Source organism: Tiliqua scincoides, chromosome 1 (assembly GCF_035046505.1).
Source record: "Tiliqua scincoides isolate rTilSci1 chromosome 1, rTilSci1.hap2, whole genome shotgun sequence".
Taxonomy (NCBI): Eukaryota; Metazoa; Chordata; class Lepidosauria; order Squamata; family Scincidae; genus Tiliqua; species Tiliqua scincoides.
This window is the reverse complement of record NC_089821.1, coordinates 207,027,461-207,052,564: the sequence shown is the minus strand read 5'-3', so window position 1 is coordinate 207,052,564 and position 25,104 is coordinate 207,027,461. Positions and strand designations below refer to the sequence as shown.

General features: G+C 41.2%; 1 protein-coding gene across 1 annotated transcript in view; it reads right to left on the bottom strand.

Annotated features, from left to right (window-relative positions):
* EYA4 (EYA transcriptional coactivator and phosphatase 4) overlaps positions 1-25,104 on the bottom strand; it is a 40,648-nt gene that overhangs the window by 6,081 nt on the left and 9,463 nt on the right. Inside the window, exons 5-11 of the mRNA XM_066611208.1 lie at positions 23,318-23,397; positions 22,985-23,168; positions 14,584-14,717; positions 13,310-13,393; positions 7,632-7,721; positions 1,149-1,207; positions 881-1,041 (exon numbers count right to left, since the gene is read on the bottom strand). Of these exons, the coding sequence (XP_066467305.1) occupies positions 881-1,041; positions 1,149-1,207; positions 7,632-7,721; positions 13,310-13,393; positions 14,584-14,717; positions 22,985-23,168; positions 23,318-23,397 (792 nt within the window). The remainder of the gene's footprint in view (positions 1-880; positions 1,042-1,148; positions 1,208-7,631; positions 7,722-13,309; positions 13,394-14,583; positions 14,718-22,984; positions 23,169-23,317; positions 23,398-25,104) is intronic.

Sequence of the window (25,104 nt, the reverse complement as noted above, 5' to 3'; positions counted from 1 at the left end):
TCAAGAAATATAGCAGATATCTTACTTTTTATTTGACTTGAATCCAAAGGTGTCCTTCCGCTACTGGAAAGCCTCTTCTGCTCCTGAAAGGGCTGTTTCCAATCTAGCGGAAGAGCACTGCATGACAAAAGCAACCCCAAATCAGAAGTTCTTCTGTTTGCAGAAGCTCTTGAGCAAGACTTTGTACAAGTTCTTTTCACAACCTTTCCCTGACTGACTAGAGTTTATACATAATAGCCTGTACCTTCCTTATTCACCATGGCTCTTGTATTATGTCACAAGCCCCAATACACTGTGGCATAAGAGTTCACAGAAAGCACTAATACATTTTCTTCTGCAATACATTGTGTCCAAATGTTTATTCTTCCTGGATTCTTTCTTCTTCAGTTTTCTTCTGAAAAGCAGTGAATCATTTTAGTGTAGAGTGAGATTTTCTCTTTTTTTTAAAACAGCAAACACGGAAGTTAAGTCAAGGCTTTTGTCATGGTAGATTATACAGGTGTGCGTCACTTAACAACAGGGATATGTTCTCCAAACCCTGTTGTTATGTGATTACATCATTAAGCAAACATTCGGCCCAATCTAGTGCCTTTGTTGTGTAAACAGTCACTCCCTGCCAGACATTCACTGCCTGTGCAGGCTACTGGAGATGATTGCTTCTTTTTTACATAAAGAGCCTCTTTGTTGTGTAAACAGACACTGCTGCAGGCTATGGAAGACCTGACTACCTCATTAAGAGCCTCTTTGTTGTGCTTTGACCACCGTTGTATATGCAGTCCATCATTAAGTGGAAGGTTGTTAAGTGATGTACACCTGTAATCCCCTTTGGAAGAATGTACAGTAGAGATGTGACTGACATCTTTTCAATAATAAAACTCACCTCCTACGTTGTTCTTGTAAGTATTATACAATTCTTTTACTCTTCTGTAACGGAATGCCAGCTTCCTCATCCAGTCAACCCCTCCTCTTACACCTGTTGGCAGACAAAGGTTTGCACTACTTGCAGCTGCATGGAAGCCATCAGTTGCAAAACTGTAGGTACTGCAAACACCCAAAATATGTAAAAGTGAATACATTTTCTTACTACAAAAGATGAACTCATTTAATTTTGTTACAAATTTTATTTCATTTTTAAAGGCATAGCTTACCTTAGGTCTTGTCCATTGTCATCTGAAGAAACGTCATCTATATGTACTTGATCGCATTCCTGTTGAAAGAGTTTTGGTATTTTATTTAAAAGAAAAAGATATCTTGTTCTCAATAGTTATGTGATAAAACCTCAAGCCATTAAAGATACAAATGCTGAGTAGTACTTCCATAGCCAGAAGATGGCAGAATCTGCACATTTAAGGTTTCGTAAGCTAGACTACCATTCTTTTAACAGAAGCACTCTTTAAAACTCCTTCTAGGAAACTAGAACTAGGGTACTCCTCAATTTGTTGTGGTACTTGGAATTCTAGGTTGCTATGGTAGTCAGAAATACTTTTTTATGAATTCTACATAGTCAAAAGGCTGCAATCCTTTCTCTGTGATCAAGATTTAGTGCTCTCTAACCAACCACCAATGCACACTTAGAATGGCAAGACCATTCAAATGTATTTACTACCCATGTTATATCGCGGGCAAAAATATTGACACACGTTATGTACATGACATGAGTAAGGACTTTCTAAACCTAATTTCATAAGAGTTCCATAGCTGATTGCTTCTATAGCTCAGCTATATTAATCCTGCGAGGACAATGGCTGGGTTTTCTATAAATAAATTACAGAATCTCAAATGTAGAGTAATTTCAAAGCACAACCCTATGCATGTTTACTCAGAAGTAAGCCTCACTTAGTTCTATGGGGCTAACTCCCAGGAAAGTGTGCCGTGGAGTGTACTCTCAGTCACCCAATTCAGTTCAGATTTATGCCCACTGCTAAGCAATTTTTAAATTTGAATTTAAAAAAATTATACAAAATAGTTAAAATGCTCTGAAGGCCTTAGGAGTGGACCTCAACAAGTGGGAAACCCTGGCCTCTGAGCGGCCCGCTTGGAGGCAGGCTGTGCAACATGGCCTTTCCCAGTTTGAAGAGACACTTGGCCAACAGTCTGAGGCTAAGAGGCAAAGAAGGAAGGCCCATAGCCAGGGAGACAGGTCAGGGACAGACTGCACTTGCTCCCAGTGTGGAAGGGATTGTCACTCCCGAATTGGCCTTTTCAGCCACACTAGACGCTGTTCCAGAACCACCTTTCAGAGCGCGATACCATAGTCTTTCGAGACTGAAGGTTGCCAACTATGACTAAAATGCTTAGAACGCTCAAAGGACAAAATTATGGCAAAAAATGTAGCATTTAGAAGTTATGGCAGATATATATATTTTCTGTCAACAGTAAGCATCTCCCACATTGGATACATGTTTAATTCATGTTTAATACTTGTTTGATAGCTTTGTTTTAATAGCTTTTTCTTTTTCAAGTAATTTCATTTACCTTCAACTGCCCATAAATGTATGAATTTAATCTACTTCATGCATGCAATGCCATAGACATTGCCTATGACACCCCATGTCACAGTAAACTAGTTGGTCTCAGAAGACAAAACTAGGCTTACATGCAAGTGTGACTAACAAACCCTCAACAGTCCTATTTAAAATAATTGTTTTGCTTCAGAAAAGTGGATTTGGGAAGCAGCAACGTGAAGAAAAGCAGTTTTCCAAGGTCTCAGACATAGATCTTTCAGCATCCTGCTAGCTAAAGATGGAACCTGGAGCCTTCTGCATGAAAAGGATGTGTAATACCAATAAGCCTTAAGGCATAGCCTTGAATCCGCAAGAGTTCCATTCTGGAACACCCTGTGGTTAAGGAAAACCATGGATACAGGCGAATGTCTCCTCCCCCCACCTAAATCGATCCTTAAGGTAAAAATACGCAACTTCCGGTTTCTCCGTGACACTTCTGGTTTGACACTTTCTAGTGACACTTCCGGTTTCATGGAGACACCGGAAGTTGTTGTTTTTTAAACCTTGACGCTCCGTCTGAGCAGAACTCCCTTTGCCTCCAGAGAAGGTGCACAGGGGGAGGGGGAGCTTGCAAACCCGATGCAAAGATAAGTGAATCCGAGGAAATGGGGTCCCCCTGTAGTGTACCAACTGTTTAAACTGGAAATGTGACCCAGCACCCTCTTAGTTTTGAAGCATGCAAACAAGGAAGAGGGCAAAGGAAGAGGATTGATCTATCAGGGTTTACAGAGGTATTCAATGCTTTGGGGGCAGGGACCTTTCTTCCAAGAAAGCAGTCCCAAGGTCCCCAAATTGAGATGCTTATCAAATATATATATATATATATCCCCTCATTTACTGCAGTCTTCCTCTTTTAGCCCCCTGCTTCCTCCCACTTTCCTACCAACTGGGGGTTGCCCCTGCTTCTCTTCCTCTGGCATCCACTTTCCCCATATCTTTCCCTTCTCTTTGTCTAGGGAACTTTGGCTCAGTGTCTCTTTCCCCTCTTCCCTGCTCAGCTATATAACCAATTTTTGAAGTATGTTTCCATACAGATTTGCAATGGATCTGCATTGAAATACAGGCTAGAAACAAGGCAATCCTTGAGGAGTATTTTTGTGGGGTAATATTTTCCCATCATTTAGCAAACCCTTAGAGAATGCATCTCTACTTTCTCAAGTCCTTCACTGTCACTTGGTTGTGAGTCCAGAGTAGCCTAAAGTGAGAAGGGAGATGATGTGCCAGTAGTAAGTGCACAGAAAAAATAGCATAGTTGGCTAGATTTGAATGCCCTTTGGCTAGATCTGGATGCAGCTTTGAATGCCCTTCGGGGAGATAAAGCAGGTAGAAATTTAGTAAATAAAGAGTGCTTAAAAGCTTTTCTCCTTAGCAGCTTTAAGCAGTTTGTTGCTAGTTGTTTGATTCAGCAGCATTGGAACAGCTGTTAGGAATCTGGGAAGAGGAGTGGGCAGCCAACTACTTCCTGTAGAGCACTCACTCCCACGTTTACACTTAGCAGTATCCTGACTGTACTGCAGGGCTCGCAAGTGAGGCAATCAAGTTTACAGCCCCAACAACTACATGCGAATCTTAGGTCGAGGAAAAGTGTTGGTCTACTCTTCATTCCTTGTTCCTCTGTGCCAAGTGCCACTCAGACCTTTCTCCCTCTTTGCTCCAAAATTACAAGAGCTGGATAAAGAAACTTCTGTTCCTAGGGCAGTGCTGTATCACACAATTCTTCCAGGGTGTTATTGCCTGTCATACCCCTCCTTAGGTTTCCTCCAGCTTTATACTTCAGTGATACGGAATTATGCATTTTTCCCAGGGGAAAAAAGAATGGAAATGGTGTACTGGCTAGTGATGTCACAAAGCTACTGAAAACCATTATGCAACTTTCCTTTAAGCTGTGCTTAGGGAAAAGGGGCATTTTGAGATTCGTTCCCAGACAAAGATCACAGATGTCCCAAGCATGGCTTATGACGGTTCTACTCTTTCATTTTTCCATTGGTGCTTCTCCTACCAATATCAGCAAAGCAGTTCAAGAAAAGACAACACGACAGATTGCATACAGGTGGAACATTATCATATATGCTGTTATTTAGCCTGGTTTGTATTAATCCAGTAAGTGGCACATTTCTTATTTACTATTTACATTTACTATTAAAATGCTTGTGATAAATATTTTTAGCAATTTAATAAACTGTATATGAGAAAATATCACAAAATATTCCTCTTCTCTTGTATTTGAAAATGACTATTACTAATAAGTGATAGACTGAAAATACTAGGAACAATTTTGGGTTTCTCCTTTTATTTATTTATTTATTTATTTATTTATTTATTTAGCTTCTGAAGGAATACCTTATAGCAATGGTTCTTAAACTCAGTGGTTTTTTGTTTCTGGAGCTCTTTACACTCCTAAACAATCTCCGAGAGTCTCACCAGTACATGTGCAGAGTCTCGGAGTCCCAGAGCGCCAGCACATGGGTGGAGTGGTGCAGTGCCAAGCAGATCACAGCCACATGATGTGTTTGTGGAGCCCTAGGGCTCCTAAGAGCACATTTTGAGACACACTGCTTTACAGTACTACGTATCAGTGGTTTTTCTAGTTCATTCTGTTCTGTGGTCCTGTGGCTCACCCTTTCCCTATTTTACTTTACACAGTTAACATTTGCTTCCTGTTATGCATGACTGAGCATGAAAAGTAGAAACCTTAGATATAGTTCTTATCTTCTTTGCATACTTTTCTCAGGAATAGGTTTTAAGTCAATTAACATTTTCACAAGATCTCAGAAAAATAAGCAAAAAAAAATATTAATGCAACTGTTTGCATCAAATCCCAGAAGAACCATTCAGGTTTTAGGATAAATCTTAAATGTATTTGGACCTGCACAATCCCACTGAAGGCAACGCTGTACAGTAATCCAAGTGCATTTAGGATATTGAATTCCCTCCCATTCCCAGTGGACACTAATAATCTGCTAGCATAACATCAGTATATTGTTGTTTGATCATAAGAGAGATGGGATAGAATAAAAAAAGCTCTCTGTTAATTTTAATTTTAAGGTAAAATACCTTTTAAAACTGCTACAGAACTGGCTACACTCAAGTCACAGTGGGCCACTGGCTGTGCAAGTTCAAAACTAAGAAAGATAAAATATATTTTCCATTATTGAGTGTTTACAAATTCATATACAATAACCAATTTTGACTGTAGCAACATTAACTGAAATCACATCTCAGTGTAACAAGTTCCTTATAGGAACGTTTCAGAACTTGATGGTTTTGCTAAGATGTGAAAAACCTACAGATGACCCACAAAAATGAACCTCTTGGAATTGTCAGTAATTTCATTATCCAATAAAAACAATGACTCACTGCAGTAAAAACAAAAATCCTATTATATAGCAGATCTTAGAAGTTACAGCCTGAGAATGAACAACAACTCTCATTCACCATTATCTGCTGGAATTAGTAGTAAAATTGGTATGGATTATCTGCCAAGGAGAAAAGTTTTCTTTGATAGGCAACCTATGCTGCATTTTTTTTTACTGTTTTCATGATTTACAATGAGACAGAAGTAATATTTGCTTAAACTCATCAATCTGAATTCTAAATTCTATAACTTTAACAAGCATATTATTTTAAAAACATTTTGTCCTACAACTCCACTTTCACTAAGAACAGAATGTTTTAACAATTTAAAAAAAAAATCTGCAAGAAGTATTTATTTTCCTTGAAAATGGCTCTATGTTCTGTAAACCAATTTCTTCTTCTAGAAATAGGTCGTCTGACTTTCAAATGCCTAGTCGTTCAGGTTCAGAAGGACTATTTCATGCTTAGGAACAATACAGAGTTATGTTGCCACACAGGGCAGCTGCACTAAAAGGCAAGAGTGTTTTCCTTGCAGTGAGAGTGCCATGCAGAAGGTATTATTTTGATCCTGCCTCTATCAAAGTTTTTTTTAGCTTCCCATTAAATCTGGGAACAATAGCAATTAGTCAGTTGGATAACGAGAAATTTGAATTTTTTTTTTTTTTAAATTGTGGGCCTTCTGGTACAGGGAACCATCTATTTATTTTGCTATGTAAACTGCCTTGTGAACAACTTTATGTTGAAAAATAGTTAATAACTATTCTTATTAACAATAATAAATAATTTGCCTTTAAAAAAGGTCGTCCAAAGAAGTGGGGCGAGGGAGAGACAAAAACGTAGATCTAGAGCTATGCTGATTTTCAAGGGTTATTTTAGATCCTGAAAATCACTCTTGAAAATCAACAAAAAACTTCTTTTGTTGAAATATGGGGAGAGTTTCAGGACATACTAGCAATAGTGGTAGAAGGCTCGTCTTTTTTTAAACTTGAAATGCTGCCATTTCTGAGAGCAGTAGCAGCAGTGATGAAAGCACCAGATGTACTGCTACACTCCAGGATAGAAGATGGCAGCCAGGCACCTAGCTGAAAAACAGTCGTGTTTTAAGAACAGAGGAGCCTGATGCCGTTGCTGGTAAGGCCCAACTCCCGGAAAATCACTAACATTTGTAGGTAGTCTCTCAAAAAACACTCCTCTCCCATTTTCTTACCAATTTTAGGAGCTAGAAGCAATGATCAGCCCTAATAAAAATACAAATACTGCACTAACTGAAAGCCAATTATTGTTCTTTGTCAGAAGTCTTTTTCAGAATTTTACTTTTATTTTTAAAGAAGGCTTATTTTAAAAATAAGCCTTCTTTAAAAATAAAAGTAAAATTCTGAAAAAGACTGGGGTTCAGCCAGTAATCCAATAATCCAGTCACCAGTGCTAGACATTTTAAATAAACAAAATAGCAGCACAAGACATTCCATAGATTGCAGTCTTTCATGTTGCAATACACAGATGGTATGCTTGTAGGTAGGGTCTTTAAAAAAAATTTCCGCTGCACCTAACTGGGGGAGGTAATTAACAAGTAATATAATTACCAAATACTAGTCACTGTCAGTCACATCCAGCTTCAGCCAATCTAGTATTTGTAGAGATGCTTAGCAAAGGATATATGATAGCTACCAGTTTTTTTTATAAGATTATATTTGTAGCTATTGGTAATTGTCAGAAAAGAAAGGATTAAATGCTGGAGTGCAGGCAGTTTGAAATACTGCTATGGATACCTACCTCTAAGTCATTAAAAAATAAATGCGTATCGGCAAGATTAAAAATCATTTCTTCCATCCGAAGTCCGAGAGTCACTGCCACAGGTGGGTCCTACAGAGGAAAAAAAAAAAAGGAAAGAAATGTATAATCAATCACACACAAGTGGAGTAAAAAACTCTGAAAAGCTATAATTCTGTATAGCTACGCGCATGTAAATCCTGTGGAGTGAGATTTATCTGTTCAAAACTGCACGGAACTATAGTCATATTTTTATTTTGAGCTGCACACACAAATATATAGTCAAAACATCAAAGGAATCCAGTGATAATTAAAGTTTGAGAGGCTAAGGAGCTAGAGCGATAATTTCATGAGAAGTAAACATGACTTCTAAAAATGAACATTGGTGTTTCCTCAAGATGTAAGAGATATGAGAACTGCAAACTATATATGGTAGCAAAAATGATGCAAAGAGAAGCAACAATGGAACCATTAACTTGAGTTTTGGTACTAAAGTAGACCTAGTAGTGTCTGGTTTGAAACTTGTTTAGTAGATTAGGGCGCAATCCTTACGTCAGTGCTTTCCAGCACTGGCGTAGCGGTGCCAATGGGATGTGTGCTGCATCCTGCAGCTGGGTGTCACTCACGGAGGCCTCCTCAAAGTAAGGGAATGTTTGTTCCCTTACCTCAGAGCTGCACTGCTCTTGTGTCAGTGCTGGAAAGCACTGAGATAAGGGGTTAGGATTGCACCCTTAATCTGTAACACACATTATGAAATGTAGGCTCCTACCATAATTTCCCCTGCCAATGCACGCATGCTAAGGAGGTGCGTGCTGCATCCTATGGTGGGGGGGCAGTAGCAAACATCTCAGGGTAAGGGAACTTTTGTTCCCTTGCCCTGGGGAAAGTTTCCACTTCCCTATGGGTCTCCTCAGTTTTGCACCAGCTATTTTGCTCGGACAGAACCAAGAAATATAATGGAAGCAGAAAGGAATAGGATCTGGCTGAACCTGACTCCTGCCAATTCCACTCTTCCCTCTCCCATTCCATTCCCCTCTTCACCAGCCTTCACTTCCGCCTCAGCTGGTGCCAGATGATGGTGTCTTCACCACCAGTTAGCACAACCAACATCATGCACCAAGGTTCAGGCTCTTCCATCTTCCACCTCTGCTGGTGGAATACATGTTCCATCAGTGGGGCACTTTTAATAGGACTGAGCTATAAACCATCCTAGTGACAATTTACACCCCCTGGGCAGGATTGTTTCCAAGTTTATACTAATGAAGGAGACTTCTAAACAGGCAGGAGAAATGTTCACACTGATTCAGCAATATCATGGTGCTAAAGACAGACTATTGCTAGTACAAAAGGAAAATTCAAAGTGCTGCTGGCAATGGGGCAGGGGACAGACTTAGCCAGACCTGTGTGTGCTGGCTTACTGGAACCTGTAGAGCTAGGCTCCTCCAGATCCTGAGTCTCACATCAGGCCGTGTGGTCTGACAGGAGACTCTTTGATTTTACACTGGCTCAAGTGCTGCCACAGAATTGAGTAGTCCCAATTGTGTCTACTTCCCTTACCCGAGGAAAGGGGATGAAAGTCCCTTTCTCCCGAGGAGGCGGCAGCAGCTGCCCAGGGCATGTTGGATGCTGCGGCAGCCATTTTGGCATCACAGCAGCCCTTCACTCCAGACACCTCAGGATTGGGCTGCCCTTTGGGAATCTAAACTGACTCAGAGGTCGCTCAGAAGTACAAAAGCATAACATATTTTGTATCTGCAAAAAGGTAGCATTAAAAAAACTCATCTGCTTAGAACTCCAGATGATTGCCCCTCCTCACATGATAGGATTCAAGCAAAGACTGAAGCAAGTCACTGCACAGCACCAGTCATGGAACACATATAGCATGGTATGAAGCTATGTTACTCTGCCCATGTTTAGAGAACTATAAGCACAAAAGTAGCGACGGTGATGGGAATTTTGATGATGAGGTACTGTATACAAAGGTACTGTGTCTTCTCAAATAACAATCAACAAACCGGCAGGGGGGAACAATATGGAGATGAATAGCATCTCTTTTCAGAATGTGAACAGGTTCCTTGTCTCCAAGCTCCAGATCCAAATTAGGGATTTTAGCTCTATTACAGAAGCTGGGGTTGCAAGGACACGGCTTACCTTCACAGAGGTAAGTCAACAAGGAGGGTTCCGAAGGGTGGGGTAGACCCTGCTTTGACTCCTGAACCTCTACGATGCTACTCTATCTAAGCATCTCAACAACAGATATGAGCATGCAGCATACTCAAACACCTATGATCAGAGTGTCTCCCACTCTGCCCTTGTATGTATGGGAAAGATGTTCATAGGCATAACAATTGTTCCTTGCTTCACAGGTTGTTGCACATCTATATGCTTCTCCCCCTCACCTCTGTTGCACTTCCAGCAGCGGTCTCTTTACAGCAAAATGCTGAGTTTTATTTTAAAACAGGTACACAAATATAAACTTTGTTGCCAGATGAAAACACCAGTTCTCTTGAGCTGTCAATATGGAGGAGGCATGATATGATGTATTGAAACTGCCGCATGTTAATAAGAATATATAAAGAGGTTTTATGAGAAAGAGAAGCCAGGGGCCAATTGGGGAAATGTGGGTTACAAGTTGGCTGATCATGAAAGGCCATGCCTGTTTTGCGCAGGCTCAGACACTGGTATCAAATCAGTCCAATTCAAGAGGTATAGCCTCAAAAGTATGAAAGAGTAACATGAATTTTCCCTCAATTTTAAAAGAATATTTAAAAAGTAAGAAAGAAGCAAAGCAAGTAATGTGAAAATGCTCTCAGTGGTCAAATGATTACAAGAGAAGTTGCATTTGAAGGATGCAAGAATGGTTCTGAAAACCCTTTGAAAAAATTTCCCTGCTCTGCATTTATTGCTGATTTTAATTTAAAAAGCAAAACCAGAAAAAACCTTGTCAGCTCATTGGCTCTTGGGAACATGGCCCTTAGCCAGAGATAGCCAGCATTGCAAGGGAGGCTAGATCAACTATAACACTTCCCTAGATCAAAATACAGATGCCTTTGGTTACGTTAGCAGTGGGCATAAATTGGAGCCAGACAGTCTGTCTGTGGACTTCTGTGCTAGACTGGCCATCTACTAGAATGCCTCTTTGGAGACAAAGTAAAAATATCTCAGGAGAACCAACACTTATAGTTATGAAGAGATAGACTGATGAAAGAAGCCTGAATCATGTCAAAAACCTGCCCCTCCCTTAATGCCCCCAATAGTTGCAAATTATGGAGTGGCATTAGGGAAAAAGCCTTAAATAATCATTTTGTTTCTAAGGTTGCAATCCTATATACACTTACCTAGGAGTAAGTCCCATTGAACTCAATGGAGCTTACTTCTGAGTAGACATACAGAAGCATGCACTGTAATACAATGAAATGAAGGCATTTAGAAGCAAAACTTCTGTAGCTCTTTCTATATGGTACCAGACAGAATTTCAAAACAACATAGTGAACATTGTTCTAAAAGCTGTATCTCTTTATCAGTATTTCCATACATAAGGATTTCCACTTATCTAAACTGCACATATTAAGACCATCCCTCTTTATTCACACCAAGATTTTTGATATAAGGCTTGGGAATGCTGTGGGGGAAAAATGACCAACTCCCTCGTGGAGGCAAGGTCTATCTTCCATTTTACCCAATGGGTAGACCTTCCCTTCGCTTTGAGCTCTGGCGACAAAGAAAGGAAAAATTTGCCTTGCATGCCTAGGAAGGGGTTCCAGGAGATTGGATCAAATTTTGGATTTTTCCCCCGGTAGGACAGAGGTGTCCCTTCTTGGATGTGCGATTGTGGTTTTCAAGGGAAGTGCTTTTCAGGTCCTTCAGCAAACAGAATGTAGCTGGGGAAGAGGTTAGACACAACGCCTGATGGATAGTATATGCCCACGTTTTCATGGTATGCGCATCACACACTCCCTTTTACAGTGTATCTATTTTTGTGCGAAGTTTCTACAAATTACTATGAATATTCTGATCTTAAAGAACAGAAAATGGAAAAATTCATGGGAAATGTGGAAAAACAGGTGAAACTAGAAGTTGCTCATAGTTTGCCACTAAAATTTGTGTGCTAAACCTCACTGAGTGATGCTAGAACTTCTGAAATACTTTTGTCCTCGACTTCAATGCTATATTGATGCTGAATAAAGTTAATAATTGTTGTTTATTCTATTTTTTATCATGCCACCCAGTGTTTTCCTTTTGGTATTTGCTTTGGAACAAATCAGAATTTTTCCCACTGAAATTAATGTAATAATTATACCCGACTGGATTTTTGATACAAGGACTATTTTCAGGAACAAATTAGGCACCAATAATGAGCGAAGAGTATAATTATCTCCTAGATAGGCCTGTAATATAGATATAAAGGCTAGAAGGAAATGCTGGTTTAACAGCAATCCTTGGTACTATTCTTCTACTTAGCTTCATCTAGTGTCCCAGTAAGTCAGAGGGATCTCTGATCATGAAAGCATGAGTGCCAGGGGAATTGAGAGACTATTGCTCTGTGAACTGTTGACTCCTTGTTTTGAGAAATGTTTCCAATATGGATCTCTCTGCTGCAGCTGTTCTAGAGCATTAAACACCACCAATAAAATTCCTCACAGCGTTTATGATTTCAATGAACCATAAGACATTCAGGTAAAATGGGCAAGGCTAGAATCTGCATTCTTTGAGTGTCTCCAACAAAAGCTACTGAAGTTGGTGGCAATCACAAAGAAGAAATACCCTAAGAATGTACATGTAGCACTTATAAGAGAATATAAATTTTTCTACAGCAATGTGGGTTGAGAAATGTTTCTGAAATATTAAATAACTTTGCTAGCACGCTTGCCAATTTTGCAGAAGAAAATGGCAGCAGAGGAAATTCTGAATGGAGAGATTGGTTGGAATGCTGTGATATGAGGTAATCTTCATACCCCCAAATTAAAATGTCACAGTTTCTGATTTTCTCTAGTAATTGGCATGCTGTAAATATATATATATATATCACATGTGAACCCAGTTTCAACCTTTTGAATGGCTTGGGAGTCCCTAACTGCACATCTTGCTCTTCAGTTCAGCCTTCTGGGTGCCCTGTAAAGACTGTAAAGGTTTTGAGCAGCCATTTTCAACAACTGTGCCGTGCCACAAGTGGTGTGCCATGAATGGTCTGCAAGTGTGCCACGGGAGTTTGTGGGAGGGTCATTTATTAGTAGGGCCACTGAGGGATATGAGACCCTTACTTGCAATGTGATGTGTCTTGTCAATCATAAAAAACTTGGTGTGCCTTGACAATTTTAGCACCTTGTCAATGTACGGTGAAATGGAAAAAGGTTGAAAATCACTGGTTTAGAGGAACAATCCTTGAACTCCATTTCTAGGCAGAGTCTAGCGAATGTCTACACACATTATATGTAAGGTCTCCAGCAGCCTTGGAAGTATAGGAATTTGATTATTATTATTAATTTATTGATAAAAATATTTTCTAGATCTCTTTTTTCTATAGTAAAGCTATATGGGTCCCAGTAGATTGTCATTTTAAAAAGTGGATCCTGGTGCTAACGTCTGAGGGAAACAGAATGCTAATCCAGATAGGCCTTTAGCCAGGCCAGCAGGGCTGTTCTTAAATTTTTATTGATGCTTTAAATTCACGTGTCACATACCTTCCCATATTTTTGTGCATATGATCCTGTAAGAAGTGAATGGAAGACAATGATAGTTTCATCCAAATCCCAAACAAATACACGCTGCAAACAAAAGCATTGACAAAAATCAGTAAACCATCCGGAAAATTATATACAAAGTTAATTTTCTCACAGCAAAAAGCTAATTATGTAGCCTAAAAGTATAATTGTTAAGAAGCCACCCCAGCCCATGAAAGTTGGAAAAAGTCTGCCTCAGTTTGGCCTGCATAGCTTCACTCAGAAATAAGCCACAAGCTTGTCTGGAGCAAGGATTGAGGGAAAGTACACTATGCTAAACTGACTGAGCCTGAGAATACCAGGTTTCTAATACCTAGTGCAGTTAATAAACTTATGATTTATTTCATTGTGTGAACACTGTTTGTCTCCCATTTAACTGTTCACCATTTCTAATAATAATAATAATAATAATAATAATAATAATAATAATAATAATAAACTTTATTTAGACCCCGCCCTTCTCCCTAAAGGGACCCAGGGTGGCTAATAACCCTCTTCAGTTCATAACAACCAGACAAATGTGTGTCAAGGAGTGAGAAACAGAGGTCAATTAGACCTCACTGGAAAAGTTCCATTTCTACTGGGATGCTGTTCTCTCATCCATTCTGAAGGCCCTGAAAGTAAAGGAAGGCACTACTGAGTTTCTCAGAAGATACAGGCCAGACTGACAGAGGATAGCTTGTAGGGTGAAATATCTAGGGTCCGCTTTGGTGCCCAAGAACAGAATAATAAGACAGATACTTATTATCATGCCAGTTTGGGAGCTGCAGGGTTCACTTGGGTCTTGGAATGGAAAGTGGGCACAGCAAGTATAATCAAGGGGAAATAACATTAAAAATGCAAGGGAAACTATTTGGACAAGATATTGATCATGTACCACAAACCGTTCCTAGTAAGGACTTCTATATTACAGTTGATACAGGAGAGGAAAAATGAGGAGAAGCAAACATTGATAGCATAGCTGAACATTGTTAAATATGTATAGGTGGTTGGATCTGTCCCACCACAGTAATACTATTCCGTGTAAGCACTGTGAGGGAAGGGGCACACATTTTTACTATGCCAATTTATAGTTCATAGCTACTTCATAAACAGAAATTGATTCAATGAGCAATATTTTGTATCATCCTCTACTTGGTTTCCATCTTAAGAAAAGCATTTAATCACTTCTTCATCTGTCGGAGCCAACACAGGGCAACTTTGGGTTACTATTCATCAATTTCTAAAGTACATACCTCCAAGTCACTGTCAGGAGGGGGTGATGGGTTGTTTTTCCTCCCTCTGCCCCGTGATTTTGACCCAGAACTCCTACATGTTCTGTCATCAAGATCTTTGATTGGTGTTGAGGGGCTCTGTACAGTGTCAAACTCTCCTGCAAACAAGGCAGTTAAAGAAAATATTTTAAAGAAATAGAAAGGATACCCTTCAATAGTTCTACACAGCCCTGGTCAAATAAGGTGTACCAATGGATTTTAAATGGAAATCTCACTTACCTGTAAATGTCCCATTGTACCTAGTGGAACTAGTGCAATGAGCTCTCTGGAAAAGATTTTGTCCTAGCCTACTTCAGCTATAATGTTATCTGAAAGGAGGTGTTCCCCATGTACCCAAACAGTGACTGAACAGGGTAAGGTCCACAGGACTAACTAAATAAGAGCCCAATCCTGTGCTTGGCGGCATGGAGCACTGTCGCAAACGTGCCGTAAGGCACGTTTGCCAGCCTCACCACCGGGCTCCCGCCGGTGCTAGCCCAGCGCTGTCTGGTGCTGGGCTAGCATGGGGTGGTCACCCAGCTTCTGTGGCTTGGTGGTCTCCTGGACCGCTGAGTAGCGGCACGGTAAGCGGGGGTGGACAGGAGGCGTTCTGAGAAGGGGAGAGGCTGGCGGGGGGGTGGAGAGAGGGCGGGGGAAGCGTGATGGGGAGGTGTGGCGTGGGGAGGGGGCGGGCTGGAGGCGTGCCGGGGGGAGGGATGGGAGGCGGGTTTTCGGAGCTCTGCTCCACAGGATCCAAAGCACTTGTGTAGGGCTGCATGCCCTACACGAGTGCCTTTACCGTACTACCAACCTTTGGTCGGCGGCAAAGTGAGTAGCCCTATTGTGGGGCTTCTTACCTTATCCAGGAGAAGGGACGAAAGTAGCCTGGGAGGCGCAGAATGCAGCGGCAGCCCTTCTTGGTGCCGCTGAGCCTGGGCACCCCAGGCAGCTCAGGATTGGGCTGCCCCTTGGCAAACTCAACATGGAACTAAGCACAGAGATGGAAAAGTGAAAGGACAGAGCAGAGGAACATACCAGGAGTCTCTCCAGGGTAATTCCACTGTAACTCAGAACAAAAAGAACTACTATATGATGGGCCAGACTGCTCTGCTTTCAATTAAGAAGACATAAAAATTATAGGCAACTTCAAAATCCAATTATTCTCCTAAGAAGTAATAGGGCAGTCTGCTTATTAGGATGTGCAAGAACAATTTCATTCCCATGACAGGATCTGTCTATGTCATTCAAAATTCAGTCTTGCTCAGTGTTCTACGTATCCAGCACTTGAAAGCAGCTTCTGCAGTAGACCAAGCAGCTTCATGTTTTGTGAACTAAATGGATGCCCATCTGGCTGCTTTTACATATTCCCCCCCCCCCCAACAGGAACACAACTACAAAAGGCTGATAGGACTGCAACTGCTATCCTATGTCTCATGGAGGAAGGGGTACCCTGCTCAAGAAACCTGTGGATGAACTTGATATTGTAGAGTCAGAAACCGTCCAATCTTTGGAAGATTCCTTAAAAGAAATTGTCTCAATGAACCAGCAAGTATCAATGCCTGATGCATTTTATGAAGCATGCAATACCCTAGTCTTCTCACCAACCTGCCCTTGCAGAAACCCCTGAAACAGTTGTATTGCTTTTTGGGCATAATGATGGAGTGGAGATCTCTTCACTAGAAACTCTGCTCTACAAGAACCTTGCCATTTGAATTTGAAACAGGTTCCCAGTGCACGAGAAAGATCTCCTACTGGAGAGTAATTTTTCTTTAAACTAGTAACTAGTTCTTTAACTTGGACAAGTTAGAGGAACCTTAGGTGAAGCAAAGCCAGTGAACACACTGCCCTAGTCATACTAGGGGGAAAAGCACAAGCATCTTGATCTAGAAAAGTTAGTTACACATACTGTTTGACATTAATGAGAATTATCTGCAAATGTTTTGCTTCATTCATTTCAATGGGACTTCATTCATTTCAAACATGACTTTCTCTTGAGACCATTATGTTAAACCACATGTCTCATCCAGGTATGAACCCTTGAATCTCAGCTGTGGAAGATTATCTCACCAGTACATGAGGGAACCAAGGGGAGAAAATACACCCTGGTGAGGATTAGGGACAACAGCCACAGGGGACACTCCCATTTTGGTTGCTATTTGCATATTGTTTATATTTGGGGTACACAAGATGAGTGAGAGATACAAGATTTTGTGCCCTTTCCAGGATTATATATTAAAAAATCCCAGACTTCAAAAATACAATTTTTGAAATTGCTAAATATAAATATTCAATACAAGATATAATTTATTTCAGTTGTTAAATATATATTGAGTTGCTCAACTTTAAGTAATGTTCCAAACCACCTGATCTCAATTATTGCACTCTCTCTATCGCTGCCCCACAAAATAAACAAATAAATGTTATTTCCAGTTTCCACTTTACATTAGTCACTACCATTTGCTCTAGGCTTCATTTTTGGATCAAGTCTGTACACAATCGTGTAATTCCCCATTAAACAGTATTGCAACTAATCACTGTATCATGCATGTTCTGGATATTTAGAGCCAAGTTTATTTCATTAAGCTAATCTCTAAATCAGAATGGCCAGCTGTCTTCTACTTGAATGCAAGGTATGATTCTATTTTCAGACTGCAGAAGCCACAAACTAGCGCATGGTTCTTTGAACAACTGTAGGTTTAATTGCTTGATTTGCTTTTTACAAGTAGGAACAGCTCATTGCAGTATTTTTTTTACCCTTAAATTGATTTTAAACCCCTCATTTAATCTTACAAATGATTACTGGTATGTAGAGAAACAGTGCCAAACATACAGAAGGAATTCAAAATTTTAATCAAGTAATATATGGAAGCATGGGAAACAATAAGGACAGTGTATTAATGGTCATAACTCCTTGGTGTTTACTCGTTTGTGAAACACTAAGGATTTGAAGTGTTTCAACCAGTTGTAACAAAGCTCTGTTCTATTTATAACTAAACATTAGATACCTCTTCACTTTACTTTATGAAGAGGTTTGTGACATTTGAAAGGCTGCACTCCAGAAAAAGTTAACCCAATGAAAGTTATCACCTTACCTAATACGGCAAAAACAGAAGGAATCATTCAGCATCATAAGATAACTATCTTTCTACAGTCACCAGAATGTAGAATTTAGTAACTTCCACCCATTCATTAATTTCTGAATGCTCACTTTTGCAACAAAAAACTGGTCCTGCTCACATAATTTTCCAGGTGATGGAAGACAAGCTGTGATCTTATGTCAAGTTTGCATGTTTCACTTTACACTGGACACATGAGCAGTGTCATGACACAAGGCTAACTTTCGATGGTGCAGCAACATCTAAGACGCTGCTCCACTGTAAATAAGGGTAACTTGCAGAGGAGAAGGAAGGAGAGAGTGTATGAATCTAAGCCTCTACCCAAACCATGATGTGATTTAGAACCTGGCTTAGAATGTTTGTTCACTCACATGTACAGTATATGTACAACATATATTAGTAGTCCTGCCTATCAAGTAAGTAAAACATCTTGTTAAAATTATACTTGCTTGTCTATGCCAAAACATCTCATGTTTCTGTTGACACACTGGAAATAGCTGGGTTAAAAACTAGGTCAGTGGACATTTCTGATGACTGAACATCAATAACTTATTTTCTTTAAATGTATTACTATAGAAAGTTTGTTACAGTGTTGGCAGAAGCTTTCTATGATTGATAAACTTCAAGTAACCACAGTCAAGTCAGACATACTAAGTTCTGAACAACCACTTAAAGTACTAAAAAGATGTAACTTTTAGCAAAAGAAAAAGCCTACAGACAGAATGAATACCACTGCTCTAGTTTGTCTACAATGCAACCACTGCATCTTGCAGTATATACTTTGTCTGAGAAGTTTGCCAAATTTGACAAGGTAGAACCAGGAAAAACACCAAGTATGACTTTCCAGTGGAAACAAGGCATGCTAGAACGTATGAGGCAGCCTTTGAACCCTTTCACTGACCCAGAAGCATAAGTTCGTAGTTAAGAGCATGATAAGATGCTCTGCAACTCTGGTATAACCAAGACCATTTGGATAGAAACAGGAATCTCAGTTCTCTTATTTGACCTTGCAAACCCAGGTAAAAAGCCTAATGTATTGGAAGTTTTTGCTAATACAGAAAATGTATAGGGAGTGAATAAGGACGTCAGAGACTAGGAATATGATTTATTAGCATCAAAATGATCAGCTCCTTTCTGGCCCCCAGTTTATGTCTGTCTGCCATAATAGATTTTCCCACACTTTCCCTCTCTTTCCCTAGTATTCACAGCCTTCCCCCCCAATTAAAAAATCCTCCCGAAAATAAATGTGCAGTTGTGTAATTTCTATGCACCAATTGAAGCAATTATTCAAATATGCCCAATAGGAGTAACTTATTAACTGTGGTAGAATATGGGTTTTGTAGTTGTAGAATTTAATAACTTGAAGGAACTATAGAACCCACCTATGACTGTTTCATAAAGACCATAACCAGTACAGTGAAATATTTTTTTTTCATACTGTACATAATTAATCTTTGAAACTTGCTGTTTCAAGTTGTGGTGATGTGTGAAGTGATGACAGATGGATCTTCCAAGGAATTCAGGGCAGGGTACATTATTTGCCCCTTCCCCTTTTTTTATTCCCAACAACCTGATAAGCCAAGTGACTGGTCCCTAACTCATCCAGTGAGTTTTGCAACTCAATATGCATTTGGCCCTTCCAGCATTCTATCCACTATCACACACTCGCTCACCAAATTTATTTTGGCAGGCTTATATGCTAAATAACTTCCAGCCAGTGTATTCCATGATTGCGTAATGCAAGAATGAGACAGAAATGTGTATTTTATGCGATTCAAAACAATGGTGATCTCAAGTAGCTCCAACACCTGAAAAATAAATTTGCCCACTCACTTCCTATATCTCTGAAGTGCTGAAGTGATCATGCAACACTGCACGCCCACTCCACGTGTCACGCCCACTCCAAAAATACACCACATGCCTGTTCTTCTGTATCACGTTAAAAATACACTCATCTAAATAGAGTGCAATGTTTTGAATGTGTAGCTGTGAAATTTTACTGCAGGTCTGTTTCATGCAACAGAGAACACTGTGAACTCTTTCCCATCAGTTTCTTCATACTCAGCATCACAGTATCAAGTTCTAGCACCTAAAATATATGCTAGAATGCAGTTTGTCTCTGAAAAAATCATGTACTTAGCCTCTCTGTTCTATGCACAGAAAGTTGTGAATATACAGAAGAAAAAAAATACCCTCTCATAAGCAGTCAAGATTAAGGGCCCAATCCTATCCAACATTCCAGCACTGATGCAGCCATGCCAATGGGACTTGCACTGCATCCTGTGGTGGGTGGACAGTCACAGAGGCCTGCTCAAGGTAGGGGAATGTTTGCTCCCTTACCTTGGGATTGCATTGCAGCTGCATAGGTGCTGGAAAGTTGGATAGAATCAGGTTCTAAAAGTATTTACACACAGGAAGAAAAACTGGTTTGGGACACTGAGGGCACAAGAGGCTTGCACTGTATCCAGCGCATGATAGGGGCCCAAAGTGGCTCAGCCAGAGGTAAGGGGAAACTTACCTCTGGGTAAGGCATCCTGGCTCCTATGGGTCTCCTTAGACTTGCGCCACCTCCTGAGGTGGCACAAGTCCAAGGAAAGCGGAGTGGCTTGGTCACTCCGAACTCCCTGGGAACGGGGGTTGGGATCCAGCATGACTGCTTGATCCCAGGCCTGCCTCCTACTCCCCACTTGCCCACCCCCGGGGCCACCCACTGCCCGCCATCTCCCACCCCAGAACGTCTTCCTCCCCACCTCCTCCCCGCCCACCCCAGAGTCTTGTGTCAGCCAAGCTGTTGCCTCTGTTGGTGTGGAGGCTTGTGCCAGCCTCTGCAGGCTGCCACACCTGCGCATGCCGGCATTGCCAACTCACAAGGAGGTGCAAATGCAAGTACTATTCTGAATTCTGCCCTGAGAGTTTGTGTGCACATGTTTAGCATTGCAAATAGATTGTGAGGGTCTGAATACATCATAAAACTAGGTGGGAAATCATGCTGAATCTGAAGCCCATAGAATGCTTATTTCAAACTATGAAACATGTGTCTGTCAAATGCTCAGAAATGTGACCATTTGGGAGTCTTGCAAACCTAGTCAAGAGGTTCTGGAAGAACAGTACAAGTTCCCTGGTCCTTTATGGCTCTCCTGTCTGGTATAAGGCTATTACCCAACCATTAGAACACATTCAAGCCTCCTTTCTGCGGAAGATTTTGGGTTTACCCAGGTGCGTTCCCTACTCGGTTCTGTGCCTTGAGGTGGGGTTAATTCGGCTAAAGACGACTGCTTGGCTTAGATTACTGAAATTTTGGTTTAGGACTTTATTTAACCCTACCTCCTCTGGTCTAATGCTCCAATTATTGTCGGATTCAGTCCTGCCATTAGAGATCACTGATCTTCTAACCAAGCTCAAGTCAATAGGGCTGGACACTGCAGAGCTAGGCATGATTGGTTGTGATGCTGCTTACAGAATCGTCAAAGAAAGAATTCTTGACATCGAACAACAAGAGCTGTTTAGTGCCGCCAGAACCACATGCTCTCCACTCTATCTCCATGTTCCAATCAGTTTCGGGAAACTGGCCTCCTTCTTTTATCACCTGGAGTGCCCACAGGCTCGGAGAGCATTCACACTTGCAAGATGTAATGCTCTTCCATCAGCCGTGTTATCGGGCAGGTTCAGTGGTATTCCCTACTCGGAGAGGAAATGCAAGTGTGGTAGGGATTGTATTGAGACCATAACACATACCCTTTTCTACTGCCCACTTCATGACGTCTCACGCAAGAAATATCTAGGCCCTTTGCTAACTAGGATGCAGGGCTGGGAGGACTCAATCATGCTTCAGTCTCTCCTTTCCACATCTGACTCTGAGACCCTTGATAGGGTTGCTGCCTTTTTATCTGGGGTAGTTGCCAGGCAGAGCTCTGGAACTCTGGACAGTATGTGAGGAAAAGACTGATGTCTATGTTGTGGTGTCTTTGTATATTTTTGTTTTGTTTTGTTCTTTCTCTGTATTTTATGCCAATAAAGGTCTACTGAAACTGAAACCGAAACAGTACAAGTTGCTAGGTAGTGTTTTGCAAAAATGCTACATGTGCAAAGCCAGCTAGAAAAGTAGAGCTGTGAAATCCCAATCCTTGAATGGGCTGGTGATATTTGGACAAGCAGTTTGAATCTGAGGACAAGCAGAGCATGTACCTAATAATAATAATAATAATAATAATAATAATAATAATAATAGTAGTAGTAGTAGTAGTAGTAGTAGTAGTAGTAGTAGTAGTAGTAGTAGTAGTAGTACATGCAGCATCTCGAATGGAGGCTGCATGTTTCAGGTATATATACCAAAATAACAGATGTAGATGTAGATGTATACCAAAATAAGATGTAGATAGAGGTGACAAACATAAGGCCCATGAGCTGGATATGGCCCTTAGAAGCTCTTTATCTGGCCTGCATGATGATTGGGCTCTCCCAGCACCATCATCAGCTGCTCTTAGCTGCTGAGCAGTGAAATGATGTATGGGCATAAATGGCACTGGGACAGCCCAATTATCATGCGGATCGTCTTTTTGGTAGTGTTGCTTCTGATGAGATGTAACTGTTGAAAATGCAGCCCATGTGATGACTGGGCTCTCCCAGCGCTGCCTTTTCAGCAGCACCACTTCTGCTGAGCACTGTAAAGGAGAGGTGGATGAGGCCTCAGAAGATGAGTACAGGTGAAGAGGCAGGCCAAGAAGGTTGAGAGAGGAAGAAAGGAGGTGCTGGGAGCACCCAATTATCTTGCGGGCTGCCCTTTCAGCAGCGCCACTTCTGCCAAGGTGTCATTTTGCAAAGCACTTTGCAAGGTGTCAGTTGCTGAACTGCAAAGTAATGCCTCCCTTTTTGAGAGAGGGGGGTTAGGGATGTCTGCATCTGGATGAGTAGTAAGTGCCTTTACACCTGGATCCCTTTTTTCCCACCAGCCAATATACTGAATGCCCACTCTGAATGCTCACTTGGGATATGAAGCAGGATATAAATAAGCAAGTAAATAAATACTGCAGTTGTTCACACATGAAGGTAATGCACCAATGCACTGATACACTGAGAGTATGCAGTTCTTTCCAGTCATATTTCCTTTTCCATAATTTCCTTTTGAGCAGTGACTGTACATTTTCCATGTTGATTTTTTTTAAAAACAGGAACACATTATTTTGTAAACAAAACTAAAATGCACCTATACCATAACTAGCAATTTTGAGCACCACTTCTAAATGGAAAGAATACATAAAATATTTCACCTGGATGAAGGTCTGTACCTGGTTGACTAGTCAGTCCAGGGAGAGATTCCTGGAGCTGGTATGTTGACGATGATGAAGAGGTACCATCTGTGGTGTTGTTTGAGGTCATATATGCTCCATATGTGGTTGGTGAATAATATTGTGGGTACTGGTTTTGGCCAAAAGATGTATATGATGGATAATCCTAGAGTAGTAAAAACAATGCTTTAAATTATAGCTCAATTTTTAAAACCTAAAATAGAGCAATAGGACAACAGTAATTGCCCATTCTAAATATTTAAAATTGCCAAATTAGATTTTGTTTCAGGTTCATAAAAACTAAATTAACCATACCTGTTGTGAACTACTGAAGTTTGTAGAATTTGATACTGAATTGTTTGCATAAATAGTGGAAGATGGTGTAAAACTAGAACCTAGAGTTAAAAGAACAATTCACTATAAGAACTAATATATTATAATGCAGACAAATTAAAAGAAAGAGTTGGAAGATTTCATATTAAAATACAAAGAGTATGTAAGTCATCAGTGTAGATAAGTGGTTCTCAAACTCTGAAGGAGTTTTTACTCCCTCAGTAAGTCTTTGTGGGGGAGGGGCTAGGGCAGCAAAGTGATCCCCAGGATCACATCACTGGGCGGGGGGGTTCCTTTGGACTTACTTTATGAAGGCAGGGCTGCGGGGGAGCCCTGTGCAGCGCTCCCCGAGGCTTGGAATGTTCAGAAACAGCAGGAGCAAATCACCTCCTGCAAAAAACCTCCTGCTTTTTCTGATCGTTCCAAGCCTTGGGAGTGCTGCGGAGGGCTGCTCAGGGCTCCCCGCACAACTTGCAGCAGCCCTGCATACATAATGCAATTCCAAAGCAACCCCCTCGCCTCCCCTTATGGGGATCCCTTCCCTGCCTCGCCCCCTCCCCTGCCCCTTAAAGGGACGGGGACCTTTACATGACCTGTTGGGTCACAACCCACCAGTTTGAGAACCACTGGTGTAGATATTTGTCAGACTGACCTGTAAGGGAAATATGGCAATTACAACTATATATCACAAATAACTTCAGCTGGTGCTTCAAAAACTGAGCAAGAGACTAATGCTTTAACTCAGGGTTTCTCAAACTAGGGTGTCGCAATGTCCCAGCCTGAGGGCCCTGGACTCTTTCCCCTTAAGGGGTGGGGGCAAGGGGGAGGCAGCAACACGATCCCCAGGATCACATCACTAACAGAGTTGCGGCAGCCTCCCAGGGATTGTGGAAGTTGAGTGTGATCACTCCACTTTCACTTTCTGAAGGCTGCGGAGCCCTGCGGAGGGTTGCGCAAGGCTCCCCGCATGCCTGGGAGGCTACTGCAGGGATTGGTAAGTAAATTTCAGTCCCTGCACCCCCCTTAGCGACGCGATCCTACAGATCGCATTGCTGCCTTCTCCTGCCACCACTGCCTTCCCTGCTCCCCTGCAAGGACTTACTGTGGTCCTCAAACTCCCTGAGAGTTTGAGAACCGCTGCTTTACCTTCTCCCTGTTACTCATATTCACCCAAAAATACATAAGAGAAGGCATTTGGAGTAACTTAGCACAATCCTAAGCATGTGTTCGTGGGGTTTACTCCCAGGAAAGTGTGTATAGGATTGCGACTTGTGTTTGATTAACTAATACAGACCCCTCCTCGAATCTGCAGGGGATATGTTCCTCTTCCCCACAGATAACAGGATACCACAGATAAGGGGAGACCCTATCTCTGCAGTTCCCTGCACCCTATTACCTTTGTTTATGTTGATTACATTCCCTGAAGTGATAAGGTGTCTTGCTTGAACAAATGCTATCAGCTAAAAGCTGATAGCCAGATGAGCAGGCAAGCAGGCTGCAGCCTAAAAGGGGGACTAAGAGCAAACATTCAATTCCTGTTTCCAGATTCCTGTTGCTCTTAGGTGACACCTTTTAGGACACCTTTTAGGCTGCAGGTTTCTTGCCTGCTTGTAGAGCTACAATATTTTGGTTACAGCGTTTGTTCAAGCAAGATATTTTATCACTTTGAGGAAATGTAATCAACATAAACAAAGGTAATGGGGCACCAGGGGGCCATAGGAGAGGGTGTGGGGAACCGTGGATAACCTTATCTGTGGAAACGGGTGGGA